At 48.5% G+C, this 16963-nt stretch overlaps 1 protein-coding gene across 1 annotated transcript in view; it reads right to left on the bottom strand.

The window, feature by feature from the left end:
• The window catches only part of SLC9A1 (solute carrier family 9 member A1), a 49023-nt gene extending 39643 nt beyond the window's left edge, over nt 1–9380 (bottom strand). The window contains exon 1 of the mRNA XM_019650177.1: nt 8242–9380. Within this exon, the coding sequence (XP_019505722.1) occupies nt 8242–8590 (349 nt within the window). The 5' untranslated portion in view covers nt 8591–9380. The remainder of the gene's footprint in view (nt 1–8241) is intronic.
• Between the last annotated feature and the right edge of the window lie 7583 nt (nt 9381–16963).

Below are 16963 nucleotides of genomic sequence, written 5' to 3' on the forward strand. Positions count from 1 at the left end.
AAAGTTAACAGTGGTAAGTTCTGGGGAGTATGACAGTGAGGGTGGCGAGAGAGGTGAGAAGGTAGACTTTTACTTTGCACCTTAAAACCCTTCTGTATTGCTGGGTTTGATTTTTGTTTGCTTGTTTGTTTTTTCTTTTTACCATAAACATGTTTTATTTATTCATATTATACAAAATAAATCTGCCACAGAAAGGAGATTCTGGCCCCAGCCCACTCCCCACACACACATAAAAACGAAAAGAAGCCATACGTCAGGCTGTCCAGGTACAACTATAAATTAACAAGATTGTCTTCTTGTGTGGTTTATGGCTACTGGTCTCATTAATTCACAGTCACAGTGTGGTTGATGGCTTGAGGAATCTTCCCGGGAAAAGCTTAATTCAATTAGAGCTCTCAGCAGCTCCCTGAGGAAGCTCTGGTATCTTGCTTTTACTTACACAAATCAAGGGCAGGCCAAACAGACCCAGCCAGGTTCCCAGAGAGACCCCACCCAGCCCAGAAAGGATGCCCTTGCAAGACCCTCCATTAGAGCCAAGCTGAGGGAGGCCAGGAGGGAAGGCAGGCAGGCAGCAGCAGCGGCACCACTTCCGCATGCATGAGCTGATGCCTAGAGCGTCACTGCGGCCCTTTCCCAGCTCAGTTCAACTCCCTGGCCTGGCACTCAGTCTGGCAACGGGCCTCTCCAACCCTTGCTCTCTCTCCTCTCTGAGCAGTCAAACTGGTTTCTGTGTGCCCAAAGGCTTCACATGGACCCTATCTCTACCTGGAAGTCAGTCAGGCACTCTTTCATCCCCCAAATATTTAGGAGCCCTCACTCTGTGCCAGACACAGATAAGAAAACAAAGGTTCTGTCCTCAAGGGGCTTACATTCTTGTGGGAATCTGTACTAAGAATATCTCTCTCTGCCCTGCCTGCTTATCTAATTCCTCTCCATCCTTCGAGATTGGCTCAAGTTCCGCCTCTTCTGAGAAGCCTTCTTCCCTAACCATCCCTATCCCCAGGGGTTGATTATTCCCTCAGAACTTTGCTTCTGCCAGGAATCCGCCCTCCACACGGATCAACCATTTTCTCCAGAGCCAGGGTTTCAATCTTCTTGGTTCCTGGATGGGCCACAAGTTAAATGCTGAGGGCTGATTTCAGCTGACCTGCCTCTTCGACCCCAGCTCGACCAGACGAATTAATTAGCTGCTCTCAGTCCTGGCAGGCCAGCTCCAAGACACAGCCTTTGTGAATTTTGCCTGGCACGGGGCAAGGGCTATGTAAGTGTTAGCTATTTATTATTTTGATGAGCTTGTGGGCTCTGCCTGACACACAGTTGTGATGTCACCTCTCCACCTTCAGTGGCCTGGTCTCAAACAGGCTGAGAGCCACTGTGGAAGGGCCAATCTGGGCTTAGAGGTAAGTGTCCCCCCAAGGGACCGGGAAGGGGGCCCGGGAAGGAACAGCATTTCTCATTCTGAGCCTCATTCAGAGCTGCTTAAGGACACATCTTTTTAGGAAAGAGCTTGCTGGGATAATTTGGGGAACTCCAGATTTTCAGCAAGTCAGTATTAGAACTCAGGGGTCAGGTCTGGCCTAACAGACCCCCAAACTGACCCTGCATGTTGGATGAGCTTTAGGGGGAAGAAAATGAAGTCAGCATGATCCCAGGGAAGGGGGGCAGCCCACTGATGCAGGCCCAATCCAATACTTAAGTTCAGTTAAAATTAGATTAGCCCATACGATTAAAAATACCCACGTATAATCACGGGCTGCCTTAAAGTATCAGTTGATGTTTATCAGCCTCTAAAGAGACGGTTTGGCCCAGTGCGGTGTGTGCAGACAACCTTGGGGAGACATGTCTGACTCAGACATTTGCAGGGGGAGGTGAGTGCTGCAAAATGAGGCCCACACAGGCGATGGATGACTCAGGAATAACCTGGGTCCTGGGTTTGCTGAGTGAGCCTTCTCTCCCACCACGGAAGGAAAGGCAGGAGGGGGGAGGGGAAAGGAGGCGGACCCACCAGCTGTGGACAGGCTGGCATTCCCAAAGGAAGCCTGTGGCCCCTCAGCTAGAGTTCCCAGTCCCTCCTGTATTTCTGAATGACAGCCACCTCTGACAAGGGCTATTTGCTTCACAGTGGGACTGGGGGTGGGGTGGGGGGATCACAGTTTTTCCCCCAAACCCAAGAAATGATCCAGAGAGAGCAGCCAGGCCTTGAAATACTAAATAAAACCTTTCAACCTTCCCTGTTCAAAATGATTATTAAAAAAAAAATAAAACTTCCGAACTGAAAGGAAGTCTGGGCATGATGATAAAAAGAACATGGGCTCCTAAGTCAGACAGATCTGGGCTTAAATCCCAATGTTTTATAGCTGTGCAAGTACCTGACACAGTCTTGGAAACAGGAGCTTAGTAAGTGGGAGCTAATATAATGAACAAATATTTAACACAATATTATACATTAGGAAACAGGGACTCAGAGAGATTGTGCCTTGCCTAAGGTCACACAGCTAGGCAGTAAAGAACTAAAACCAGATCTCAGGTCTCTTGACCTGCCCCCTCCCACCCATCCAGCATGTTTTCTGTTGTAAACGACTTCTCTGCCTCTCCTTTCTCCTCTCAGAGGGCCTATAATACAATACTTCCAGGGAAAGAAAAAGCCCTGCATTTCAAAGTTTGGCTGCTTCACAGAGAGGGCTCTGAGAATGAGAGGTCCCCCGGCTGAGGTCATCCCTCACACTCCCTCCTTCATGGACATACAGGTGTGTTTGAGGGGTGGATAAGAACTCCAGCTTGAACTGACCTGGACTGAAGATCACGCTGCTCTTTCTGCCCCTCCCTCCGGCAGGAAGAACTGGTGTTCCTCCTCCTGAAGACCATTCACATTGGTTACCAACGCGCATGTGTCTGTCTGGTCATTTGCTCTCCTCGGGGGCCCTTTGGATCTCTGGTTCCACTTGATGCTCACAATGACCCCGAATGTCAGCCGGGCAGGAAAGAGGATGGGGCCTTGGGTTAGAAGTCCAGGGATGTGTCCTTTGCCACTTACTTGCTAAGTGACCTCAGGCAGGTCACAAGCTGAGACTCAGTTTCCTTAGATGTAAAATGGGTCTATCAATGCCACCTGCTCCTCTAGCCCACAGGACCACTGAGACAATCAGAATTAAATACTGTACCTGCAAGTACTTTGGAAACAAATTACAGTACCAATGAGAATTACTACTATTGGGTCATTGGGAAAGTCATGACATACTTTTTCTATGTTTTTCGATTCAAAACTGCGTCACAACTTTCCCAACAATCCAATAAACTCTGCCTGCCTTTGAGAGCTAAAGAAAGTGGGGCCACCTGCTCCCAACACACAGGCTGTCTCTCAGGGGACCCTGTTAGGCCCCTGAGAGTAACCAAAAGCAGCCCTGCACCCTTCATGCCCAGAAGCAGGAGATCACAATCAGAAGGTTAGCCACTCCCTGCTGGTTAAAGGAAACCACCCTTTAACTGTCACCCCTCCCGCCCAAGCAGGGAAAAGCAAGCTCTGCTCAGACCACCGAGAGGGCAGGCAGGGTCACTCCCAAAGGCGAGGGATAGGCTCAGCCTGACTGCAGGGTTCAGGTGCACCCAGCTGGACTCACAGGGACAGAGGATGGGCCCAGAGCTGGCACAGAACCCCTACAGCTTTCTCAGGGCAGGGAGAGGGCTCCCACCGTTGACATCTGCCCAGCCCCTAGGGGGAGTCCTACAATTCCCCAGCGCAGGTGTAGTGAGCTGAGCACCTACTCAGTGCAGGGCTGTGTGCATCTGCCGAGGAGAATGTGAGGGACAGACAATGTAGCTGCACCCCTCGAGGAGGCTATGCCAAGACTCAAACAGAAAATAAACAGCAATTCAGCATCACAGCAGATAACCTCTTTGAGCTGTTTCCTCATCCGCCAAACAGAGGCAGCCTTTTTCTCCTATGATTTTAGTAGGGATTAAATGAGATCACTTTTATAAAGTGCCTGACACTACTCTGTGGATACTCAATAAATGGTAATGCTTATTAAAACACACACACACACACACACACACACACACACACACACACAACAGAAGAGATGTCACAGGGCAGGCTAGGCCTAATGCCAAAATTGTGGATAAACAATAAGGGAGACGGGTTCAGGGAGAGAAGTGAAAGCAACTGCTGTGGGCTGGAGTGGGCTGGGAAGACCGCCCAAAGGGGTGGAATCTGAATAGGCCCTGAAAGCTGTCACAGCAAGCTGGGCACGATGCTGGGCATTCCCATGTCCAATCTCTACACTGGTCTTAGAAGATAGAGACCTAGAAGGCCAAGATAGCACATCACCTTATGGATGAGGCACATCAGGTTCAGAGGGACGGGATCCCTGGCCCATGGTCACACAGGGATCGAGGGGCGGGGGCAGAGCCCAGGCTTTCTGACCATGTCTTTCCTTCCTACCAGAGCTGAGAGGATGGGAGTGCCTCGTGGGTGCTCAGCTAAATGAAGTCTAGGCAACATGACCAACCAAGGCCCCCCACGTGCCCGGGCACTTCTGGAGACACATGTCCTACCTGAAGGCTTCCTCCCAGTCCCTAGCTGACCTCCCCTCCTACTGTCCTGTAATCAGTCAGCTATTTTTCCAAAGAGAAAAAGGTCACTTCTTTCTTTTTTGAGAGTCCCATCTGGGCTTCTTGAGACAGTTTCAAGGTGACCTTTCAGTTAGTTGTTCCTCTCTCCTGAGAAGTGGGAAAGGCGGGTTCTAAATAGTCTTATTTGTACAGGAAGCCAGTTGCTGATATCCACGCATGCGAAGTGGGCAATAATAACCCCCATTCTTCCCTACTCAGACGTGTCCTAGGAGGAAATGGCAGGATACACCTTGCAAAGACCAAAACAAGCTATAAGATGTGAAGAGACAAAGGAAGGCTTTTTTTTGTCTGTGGTCAGGAAACAAGATGAATACCTGCTTTATGGGCTCCCAGGCCTCTGCCAGGAGTTCCAGGTCAGGGATATGGGCAAACAAACAGAGTAGGTGCCAGCGGTGAGCTGGGTTACAGTGAGGCTCTCCCTTGGAACAAGCCCTGGACTGGCAGCCAGGTGAACTGGGGACAAAGCAGAATTTATGCAGGGTCCAAGTCACAGTGTGGGGTGGGGGTGGGGAAGAGACCTAACCTAAGGCTTAGTTGGGGTCATTCTCGGTTCTCCTAGTAGTTTACTCCCCTCTCATACCACAAGCTCCTCCCCACCAAGGAAAAAGCAAGAATGCCTGACTGTCAGAGAGAGAAAAAAGGCCCAGAGAAGGGAAGTGGCTTGCCTAATGGCACCCACAGAATCAGTCCGTCAGCTCTAGCTCCACCCCTCCCACACCCACCTCTGACAGTGTCTACCTGAGGCTCTGCTCAATGATTAGGGCGGGAATGAGAAGCGCACACCGCACCTTCTAGTCTTAAAGGAGGGGTATCTTGCAAGGGAAGCAGCTGCCACAGATGACAGAATGAGGGCTCCAACATAGCTCCTACCCACGCTGGGGCACTGAGAGAATAGGCAAGACCCCAAAACCAACTCCTGGGTTCTTGGGCAGAGGAAGCATAGCCTCCGTCCCCCACCCTATCCCCTAAGTCAGCTGGTGCCATCTTTCCTCCCACCAGGACCAGCTCCAGGGGCAGCTTAAGCGAAAGGAAGAACGAAGTCAGTAGGACACACCCAAAACCCTGGACCCTTAAGGAAAGACACCCCGTGGCATCCTAGGGTTGAGAGATGATTTGTAATCCTCTGGCCTCAGAGAAAGAACGTAGGAGGCTAAGTAAGCACGCATTTGCCTTAGGTGGTTAAAATACCAACAGGGGCAGATGTCACTCACTGAGTGCTTCCTGTGGGTACAAAGTCAGCTTTATGTGCTTTAATTTATGTCAACGTCAGTCACATCAGCAGCACTATGGCTAGATACTCTTATTTCCCCCATTTGATACATAAGGAAACTGAGGCTCAGAGAGGGTAAGTGGCAGAGTGATGGAACCCTTATCTAACTTCAATTCTGCACCACAAAGGTAAAGGAAAAAAATGGGCTTTCACTTTTGCCACCTTAACAGGGACACTTGAGATCTTTCAGTCACCTTTCTCTCTACTTTCTCCCCTGGGATGGCCAGATGCTAGGGCTCCTCTGTTCTCATAGGCAGAAAAATGTCCTTCTAAGCCAGAGACACAGAATTTTGGAACTGCAAAGGCCTTCTGAGATCATATCCAGCCTCCTTTTACAATGGGGAAACTGAGGCCCGAGGCTGAGTAACATGCCAGGGTTACCCAAGTCAATGAAATGGCAGAAACGGCAGACACGGAAGGGGTCACAAAGATCGACTGACAGGTGGAAATGCGTAACTGGCCCAAGGTCACAGAGGGAGGTGGGGCGAGAAGCCAAGTTTCCTAACTTCTGGACTGATACCCTTGCCGTGGCACCATGTCTGTTCTCCAGCTACCCAGGGTCTCTGTTACAGGCTCTGGTGGGGACAAAGCAGGCCAAGCCTGACCCCATTAGAACTAGAGGTATCAGGCCTGCAGGGACAAACTCCTGCTTGCCCAAAGTAGGATTTTTGTGGTCATGCTATTGTTCCACCAGAAGTCACTGAGACCTGCACGTGTGTATTGGCCCCCGATGCCCTAACACAATATCAGGTGTGGTTGGGAGGTGAGGGGGCTGGAGAGAGGAGGGTGATTTATAGACAATGCGTGTGAGGTCTCTTCCTGGTCTCACACAAGCAAATGACACATCCCGGTCACTTCAGTTGCTTACTACAAATTAAGACACAGGTTTAATGACTCAATTGATGTGGTCAAATTTACAGATCCTTGCCAGTTTCACAGGTGGGCGAGACTTGCAGAAAAAGGCCTCAGCTTATTCAAGGTCATGAATTTGTCAGAATCAATACAAATGGCTCCCCTTGCCCAGTCCTCGATGTCAGGAAGCTGACTGCCATCAAGGTACAGATGCCAGTGGCCCAGGTCCATGTATAGGCCCTGCTACTGTCACAGCACCCAAGCCCCGCACCAGGAAGCCGGCTCGTGGCTCTATCAAAAAGGGTGCCCTCCTGCAGCATGTCCCAGAGCCTGCCTCCTACCAGCCCAGCATCACCGCTCAGCTCCTGCATGTCCTTGGGAAAGCTGCAAGGCTTCCTGCCAAGAGTCACAAACTCCCCAAACCCAAACCGGCAGCGTCCCATGCCTTCTACAGGCTAGCTGGGACTAAACAAGCAAAGGCAGCTCTCAAAGCCCCCCTGGACACACTTCCAGGGACTCCTGGGTTATGCAGGCCCCCGTGAGCTCCATCCATCACCCAGCAGAAGAGAGTGCTCAGGCCCAGCAGGGAGACAATCTTTTGGAAGGGAACCCCTTTTCTGTCTCCTCCTCCCAAAAAGATCATTTCAAAGTCTCTTCAGATCAGAACATCCCAAGCCCCTCTACCTGTCCCTCTTCCACTTGGTTAAGCAGCAGGCCAACATGACTGGCCAACCCAGGCAGTACCTTGAGACTCGGCCGGGTGGGTGCTAACCTGGAGGTGAGCTGGGGCCAGACCAATCTTCAACCTTCTCCACCCCCAAAACAGACTTCAGAAATTTTCAGGGCCCCCTGTCCATAAACTGCCTAAGGAATGGCATTTCTGGGTTGGAAATTGACTCAGGGGCTCCCGACCAGCCTGGGCAGGCAAAGCTGACAAATAATATTCCCGGGATAAAGGAAGGTGAAAATGTGGGGATCCCTTGTGTTTCACCACAATTCTAGGTCCCCAGCACGCAGGTACCCCGCGATACTAAAACTCCTTAAACAGGCCAAGTAGAAATATACTCCATCCTGGGACACTCTCCCATGAAGCGTGTAATTGCACTGGTTGCTGTTGACAGAGCAGAATGTGCCACTTGCTGGAAGTCACTTGTCTCTGCCTTACACACAGCTGGGTGCCTGGCTCCCCTTGGGGTCTGGCCCAACCAGAGGAGACTTGCCAGTCTTGGAAGCCTTGCTGAAAATACCCAGTATCAGAAGCATCCCACGCTCTAATCCCCCTCTTTCCCATGCAGGATGCTGGCTTCAATCTTGGGAGGCCTCAAACCACAGAACCCAAGTCTGAGAAGGGCCTAGATGGCAGGATGGAGGCTGCCTACCCTCTAGGCATCCAGACCCTTACTCCTGGGCAGCCTCAAGTGGCAAGGATGGGGCAAGAAGCTCACCAGTGTGGTGGCTGCAGAAGCATCAGAGCAAACTGGACTTACCGATCTTCATGAGGCAGGCAAGCAGGATCCAGAGGGCGATCTCGAAGGGTGTGCGCACATGTTTGTAGTCGATGGCCAGGACTGGAAAGGGCTTTCGACTCGTGCTGTGTTTAGTGCCCGAATGGTTAACAGGGTGGCTCTCGGGAGTGGTCTCTGGTGGGGCGGTGGTGACATCCCCAATTGAGCGTTCCCGTGGTGGCTCTGAGCCTCGGATGGTGCTGGCAGTGGGGCTGAGCTGGAGGCCATGGCTCCTGAGAACAGGTAGCAGCCCCACCAAGGCTACCATCACCAGCAACGAAGGGAAACTTCGAGGTGGAGAGAGGCCACAGATGCCAGACCACAGAAGCATCCTGCTGCTCCGTTGACTCTTAGCAAAGTGAGAGTAAGACCTGGGACATAGGTAGCAAGGGGTCAGCAGATAGGAAGAGAGGCTGGAGTGGTCTCTAGGAAAAGTTCATGTTTTAGAGAGGTCCTTCTGTGGAAGCAGTCCTCTGGGGTTGGAGGAAATCTGGGTTCTGAATCTAGAACTCCAAACTGGGGAAGAGGGACAGGGACCCAGGAAAGACCACAGGAGATCAAAAGGTCTGGAACTCCAGGCCAGGGAAAAGGAGAGAGGGGGAGAGACTACACTACACCTTGGGACACAGGAAGGGACAGAGGAAGTTGGACCCCCGGCAAGGAAAAGGAAGAGGGGAGGCTGGGACCCTCGGCTGAGGAAAGTGACTGAGGAGAGAGAGGGGGACTCGACTAAGGGAAGGGGCAGGGAGCCTGAGCTAAAGGAAGGGGACAGAAGGCGGTGGAACCCAGTCCAGGAAAAGAAGACGGGGTCTGGGAGCCCAGGCTGCGAAGAAGGAGTGAAGCCGGAAAGCGGTCGGGAGCTTCCCCACCCAGAAAAGCGTCGGGGTGCAGGCGCGCCTGGCTGAGATTCCGGGGAAATGGAGGGAGGAGGAAGGCGGAGGCAGGCGGCCTGGCGGGAGAGCGCCTCGGCGAGGGCAGGGAGTGGCTCGCGGTGGGCCAGCTGCAGCACGCCCCTCCTTGCGGCCCCGGCCCAGCTCCAGCTGCTCCGCGTCTAGTCCCACTCCTACTTCCTGCGCCGGCCTCAGCGCCGGCGGCGGTGGACTGATGCCCGGCTGAGCCGGTCGCTGCCATTTATAGGTACCAACGAGCAGCCAGCGCAGCGGGCTAGAAGGAACGTCAGCGCCCACGCAGCGCAGCGACCCCTTGCCGCCGAAGGAAGGAAGTATCCCGTAGGAAGAGAAAGGATAGAGATGGGGGGGGGGGGGGGGTGCGGGGGAATCCTGAATCCACAGAGATTCTAACACGGGTAAAATGCTTTACTATTTACAAAGTGCTATCACATCCACACCCGCAGTCTCGTGAAGGCTTCCCAATAGTCTTGTGAAGGATATATTCTTATCTTACGTATTTACCATGTGACCTTGAGCAAGTTACTCCCTGTTCCACAGCTTTCTCATCTATAACGTGGAGATGGTAGTAGTACCCTGTATCAGAGGGATACTAGGATGACTACATGAGATAATCTGTGTAACGTGTTTAGAATGGAGCCCAGCACATAGAACTATTATTATGGTTCCAGTTTTGCAGTTGAGGAAATGAGTGAAGTATGTAAACTAGTTTGCCAGGGCAGCTGTAACAAAGTACCACAAACTGGGTGGCTTAAAAAAACAGAAATGTATTGTCTCATATTCTGGAGGCTAGAGACCTAAAATCAAGGTTTTGGCAAGGTTGTTTCCTTCTGAGAGCTGTGAGGAAGCATCTTTTCCATGCTTTTCTCCTAGCTTCTGGGGGTTTGCTGACAATCTCTGGTGTTTCTTCACTGTTGGCAACATAACTCCAGTCTTCTCATGGCCATCTCCCTGTGTCTGTGTCTGTGGGTCCAAATGTCCCCTTTTAATAAGGTTACCAGTCAGACTGGATTAGGGGCCCACCCTAATGACCTCATCTTAAATTGATCATCTTCAATACCACTATATCCAAATAAGGCCACATTCATAGGTACTGGGGATTAGAACTTCAACATCTTTTAGGAAGACCCAATTCAACCCACAGCAGTAGTGGAATTGAGATGTGAACGTGTAGTGTGGGTTGGAACTGGTAAGATTCAAGAGGTCATAGCTGTGCACTAGAATCACTGGAAAGCTTTTTNAAGGTTGTTTCCTTCTGAGAGCTGTGAGGAAGCATCTTTTCCATGCTTTTCTCCTAGCTTCTGGGGGTTTGCTGACAATCTCTGGTGTTTCTTCACTGTTGGCAACATAACTCCAGTCTTCTCATGGCCATCTCCCTGTGTCTGTGTCTGTGGGTCCAAATGTCCCCTTTTTATAAGGTTACCAGTCAGACTGGATTAGGGGCCCACCCTAATGACCTCATCTTAAATTGATCATCTTCAATACCACTATATCCAAATAAGGCCACATTCATAGGTACTGGGGATTAGAACTTCAACATCTTTTAGGAAGACCCAATTCAACCCACAGCAGTAGTGGAATTGAGATGTGAACGTGTAGTGTGGGTTGGAACTGGTAAGATTCAAGAGGTCATAGCTGTGCACTAGAATCACTGGAAAGCTTTTTAAAACTACTGTTGCCTGGGGACCTATCTTCAGAGATTTGGATTCACCTGCTCCAGGGAAGTGCCCAGATACGATGGGTATTTTTTTCAAAAGCTTGCCCAAGTGATTCCAATGTACATTCAGGGTTGACAACTACTGAAAATACTGAAATGCCATCCCTATTTTGCAAAAGAGTAAATCAAGGCCAAGAAAGTCGAAGTAACTAGCTTGGGATCACAAAATGATTTCAAAGGGGATCAGTTCAGTTTAGCAAATATTTACTGGGCCTCTTGACAAGGCTTTGTGCTGGGTCCTGGCCACACAGAGATAAAACATGAGGAGGAAGGACGTGGAAGTGATTTTGGGAGGGGTCACAAAGTGGGCACAACTAGGGCTTCTAGGGTGCTGATAATATTCTATTTCTTTACTGGGTGGTATTAACAAAGGTTACGCAGATGTACTTGTTTTGTGATAACTCATTGAACACTCACGATTTGTGTACTTTTCTTAAGATATGCTATCCTTTCATGAAAAGTTCTTTCAAAATAATAAAGTGATGTGATAGTGACTGAAGGTGCTGACATTAAACTGAATTCTCTGTACCTCACACTCTCCTGGCACAGGTCCAGCCACTTGGGAGATGACAGCAGAGCCTAGAAGAGCCTCCAGAGAAGGCCAAGGGCCTTGTGTCACCTGGGAGCAGGCGAAAGGATAACATCAGCTACCCTGGAAATAATCAAAGAGAGAGACAGCATTTAGGGAAAGGATCAGAATAATGACAATAATGCTTTACAATGGTTCAGTCCTCTATAGTTCACAACCAAATGCCCCAGGTTTATCAGTGATCCAAGTCCTGGTACATAGTGAGGGCTCAATAGATAGTAGCTTTATTCATTTTCATTTTACAGATGCAAAAAATCAGGACTCAGAGACATGAAGTCATTTGGCCAAGGTCACACAGCTATTAGGGAGCAGATCCAGAACTTAAGTCAACTTTCTAATGCCTGAATCCAGAGCTCTTTCAAAACACCACAGGTTCAATTTAGAAAAAAGAAGAGGGGGAAAGGGTAGAGCCAGTGGAGGGACTTTGTACAGGTGACACTGGGGCCAGAGCCCTGAGATCTATAGTCCTTTCCAGTCTCGAGGGCAATGTTTACTGCTGTTCTCTCATCCTCCCTACTCTCCAACTCTCCCTCACTGGTCCTCAGTGAGTCCTTGGGAGGTAACAGATTCCACAAGAGCCAGCCCTGAGATCCTCCACAGCCTGGAGAAGGTTATAACATCATGAGAGAACTAGGAAAGAGCCCTTGGGAGAAACTATCTGGGACAGCCCACGGCCAAGGTCCAGCCCAGACCCGGCAGTATAGCATAAGAATTAAATACAGGCACTGCCTAATGTGGATAGCCAGCTTGTCTAGGTTCAAACCCCACGACCAGCACTCACTAGTTGTTAAGACCTTAGGTAAATCAATCAATCTCCCTGTTCCACAGTTTCTCCCTCCATAATGTGGGGACAACAATAGTGCCAATTTCATGGGGCTGTTATGAATATATTGACCAGTGCACTTAGAGCAACACCTAGCAAGCACCACATATATTTACCTGATTGTCTTTATTTACATGTACCGAGAACCTCCAATGTAATGTAGACTTTTGGTGGTAGGACCACATGAAGTTCCACATTCAATCACAGAGACACATTGACAGGATAGAAAGAAGACCCTCACATCTGTGAAATTGGTCCCATCATCAGACCACATCGCCTGTAGCATGCTATGAATTTAATAATTTTAGATAAGTGATATCGCTGTGTATTGTGCATGTTAAAAGCATCATCTTGTTACAGGTCATCAGTTAAAATGTACAGCAATATCTGTAACACTCTTTTAGCAAGTCCTAATTTTTTAACCATTCCAGGCCCATACTGCTCTTGACTCAGAGGCCATGTCTCTGCAGGTCTTTCCCCCTGCAGATCTAGAACAGTCTCAGGATGCCTGGGCCCTAGTTGGCATCTGCTCCCGCTGAGGCCATCCCTGCTCCCCTCTCCCCTCATTGAATCCTTTACACCAAAAGTGATGGGAATTTTATGAAATTGCTGTAGCTATGACATCAACAGATACGTGGCAAATAACGTGTGGTGCTAGGAAAGGATCCACTGGACCACTTACTAGTTGTACATGATGGGCAAGTCACATTTTGTTTCTGTCATTCAGTTTTTCATGTGTGTAAAAGGTGGGTGGGTCCTAATACCTAACTTTTAAGGTTATTACAAGGATTAAAGGGCCGATGTTTGTCAAACTCAGTTTACAGCCCTGCAAGCCGCTTTTCTTTCAATCTCCCCTTCACTCACTCCACTCCAACCACATTGCTCCCTTGCTATTTCTGAAACACTGCCAGCCACGCTTCTGCCTCAGGGCCTTAGCACTTGCTGTTCCTTCTGCCTAGAACATTCTTCCCCAGATCCACTCAGCTCACTCCCTCATATCCCTCAAGCCTTTCCACAAATCTCCCTTCTTGATGTGGCCTACTACATGATAACTCTAATTAATAGTGATGCTTTCCCTGCCCAACCAGCACCACTACCACCCAGTCCCCAGCCCTTACACTGCTTTTTTTTTCCTTTTTTCCCTAGCACTTTTCAGCTTCTCACGTATGATATGATATTAACTTATTTCTATATTTAATTGTTTACTGCCATTTCCCCTCATAGGATGTGAACTCCAAGAGGATAGGAGAACCCTCATAAATGAATGAATGAATCAATCAATCAATCAATCACAGGATATATTATTTGCACACAAGAAAACCAAGGCTCCAAGAGGAGAGTCCGTTGTGGCCAAAGAGCTGAGAAGAAGGGGAGCCAGGTGTGGAGCCAAGTCTGTCTGACTCTGAAGTCCAAGCTTTCCCCACTTCTCTAGGCTAATAGCCACCATGAAAAAGCATGTACACCTTGGGGGCTGGCTGAGTAGCACGTTGGTTAAGAGTTGGCTTGGGACACCAGCTCTGAGCAGCAGGGCCCCGGTTCGGATCCCACATGAAGGCCAGTGATGCTGCGCCCTCTACAGCTAAGATGGTGAACAACAGCTCGACCTGGAGCTGGGCTGCTGTGAGTCTGGCAACAGTGTAGGCTGCCATAAGCTGCCGTGAGTGGCTGGCGGCCTCATGCTGGCCGGCAGCCAGCGTGAGCTGCCAAGAGCCGCCGTGAGTGGCCGTCCAGTGGCCGATGACCGATCTGCCTCACCTGGGAAGAGCGCAATGATAATGCCAACATGGGCCAGTGAAGCGACATCCTCAACTAGACTGAAGAACAAAAGGACAGTGACTTGTCTATTCCCCTTCCCTGATTCCCCAACGTTATTTCCCTCCCCCAATTCCCCAATAAAATCTTTTAAAAAAAAGTACACCCTGGGCAGCTAGAAGAGAGTTGGTAGGGTGGTAAGGAGTTAGAATTTGTGATTCAGTAAGTGGCTTTTAAACTAAGTTCATATTTCACTCAATAAACATTTAGTACCTGCTCTGTACAAGTCCCCATGCTTCCTGCAGGGAGGCTCAATGATAACGCTGATAAACACCCATCAGTGAACTTGATACTCGTACGTCCACTCACCAGCTGAATATCCCATGGGCACCTCCATCTCCATAGGTACAAAACACAGCCCCCAGCTTCCCCTGAATTTGCTGTCATTCCATGCTCTCAGGTACAGAGTGCTTGGCCTTGCTGGAGAGGTTAACATTTAGTAGACTGGAGGGGAAGGTCCCAGGGTTTAAATTTTTTTTAAGTGCCCTTAAGAGATTTTGATGCAAATGGTCCTGTCCATACTTTGGAAAACTCTGGCCTGGACTATTAAAGTAACTTTTTTTGAGGGGAGGGCACGGGGAAAAAAAATAAACTTTTTATTGCTCCCACCTTTAGGCTGCCTTATACACAGCTTTAAGGGAGAACTTTCTCAGCCATGATCACCCCCTGTTTAGACAGCTGCATCCCCCCATTTCCACTATGGTTCTCAATGTACTTCACACATTTAGGTCCACAAACTGTCCCCCTGCCCCCAATTATTTATAAGAAAAATTGAAAGTATAAAGATAATATAACAAACACCAAAATTTTCACCGTTCTGAATTATCAGCTGTTACATTTTGTTATATTTGATTTCAATACTTTTTTTGCTTTTGATTTTTTTTGCAGCTATCTATACTGTTTCATCAAATTTTAAAGTCTCTTTAAACCTTCATTGACATCAGCCTCTATCATGAATGTAATGTATGCCAACCTCTCCATCAATGACAGGCAACCTCTATCACGAGTGTAATGTATTATTTTGACACTTTAACACGTATTTCTTCACCCCAAACTCCCTTCCAGTTACTGCCCCAAACTTGAGATTGTTGTCTGTAGTGTCTGCATCATTTCACCCCTCCTCTCTCAAATCTGGTCCAATTAGATTTTTCACCCCCATAGGCTATATCGAAATTGCTCTTGTCAATGTCACTAATGACCTCAGTGGGGAGGAAAAGTATCTTTCTCCACTCATCTTAGGTTCTCCAGCTGGAGAACGAGACTGGCCAAAGTCAGATTAACAACAGAAAAAAACCAGAAGTTCATAAACATGCACATCGTGTACCCAGAGATGAGTGACTCAAAGGTTTAGGAAGAACTCAGGCTTATATAGCATCTTAGCAAAGGAGCAATAAGTTTTTAGAGAAGTGACAAGACAAACAAAAAGGACATGTCTCCAGAGGCGGCAAATTATGGGAAGGCAAATATATGGGAAACTATGGGTAGATAAAGGCTAGTTAGTAAAGTTTGTTCTATAGATTCCTCTGGTGCTGTCTCTAGGCTGATAAAGGTTAAAGTTGTCTCTGGTGATTAACTTGTTTTTTTACCTGGTAGGGAGGAGAGGACACTTGTAAAATTCTATCTCACTGTTATGCAAATAGGGAGACAGAGGAGTTTCCTTGTGTCTGCTTCTTCTCCTCAATTGTCTTCAGTTCAAAATAATCCTTATGCCAAAGTGACATGTGTTGGGGTGCCCTATTCTGCCACCCTCCACCTCCATGCTGCTCAATCAAATAGTCGTTTCTCAGTCCTCGTCTTTCTTTACCTGTCAGCGGCCTTCAACACATTTGATCACTTTCTCCTTCTTGAAACACTTGCCTCAGCTGATGAGACCCGATCACACCAAGTTTTTCTCCTGATTTTCCTCCAGCCTCACTGGCTGTTCCTTCTCAGTTTCCTATTGCTGAGTCCTCCCCCTTCTCCTCTTCCTCCTCAGGCACACCCTCTGAATGTTGGGGCCCCAGGGTTCAGTTCTCATCTTTTTACTACTCTATATCTATATTCATTTCTCTGATGATCTCACCCTTTCTTGTGGTTTCAAATAACATCTATATGCAAACCGTGCACAGATGTTTATCTTCTCTGCTCTAAACTCCAGACTACCATATCCAACTGATCACTCGATATATCCACCAGGTTGTCCAACAGAAATCTCAAATTCGGGATGTCCAAAACAGAACCCCAGGCCTTCCCACCCCCACCCCCACCCCCCAAACCTGTTTCTCTCACTGTTTTCCCCATCCAGGAAACTGTCACTCCATCTTCTCACTTATTCAGGCTAAAAACTTGAGTCATCCTTGACTTCTTTCTTTTCTCCTTTCCTTCCTCCTTTCTTTCTTTCCTCTGTCCCTCCCTCCTTTTCTCCCTCCCTCCCTCTCTCCCTTCCTTCCTTCCTTCCATCTTTCTTGCCTTCCTGCCTTTCATTCTTTTTTTATATAAGTTTCAGGTGTATGACATTATAATTTGACATCTGTATACACTACAAAGTGATAGCCCCCAAAAGTCTAGTTACCATCCATCACCATACAATAACCCCCTTCACCCCTTGCACACAGCCTCAACCCCCTTCTCCTCTGGTAACCCCCATCTGTCCTCTGTATCTATGCATTTTTTTGGTTTTATTTTGTTTGTTTGCATATTATTTATTTGTTTTAGATTCCACATGTGAATGAAATCATATGGTATTTGTTTTCCTCTTTCTGTTATATTTCACTTAGCATTATACCCTCAAGTTGCATCCATGTCGTTGTTACAAATGGCAAGATTTCGTTCACTTTTATGGCTGAGTAGTAGTCCATTGAATACATGTATCACAT

Source organism: Hipposideros armiger, unplaced genomic scaffold, assembly GCF_001890085.2.
Source record: "Hipposideros armiger isolate ML-2016 unplaced genomic scaffold, ASM189008v1 scaffold_138, whole genome shotgun sequence".
Taxonomy (NCBI): Eukaryota; Metazoa; Chordata; class Mammalia; order Chiroptera; family Hipposideridae; genus Hipposideros; species Hipposideros armiger.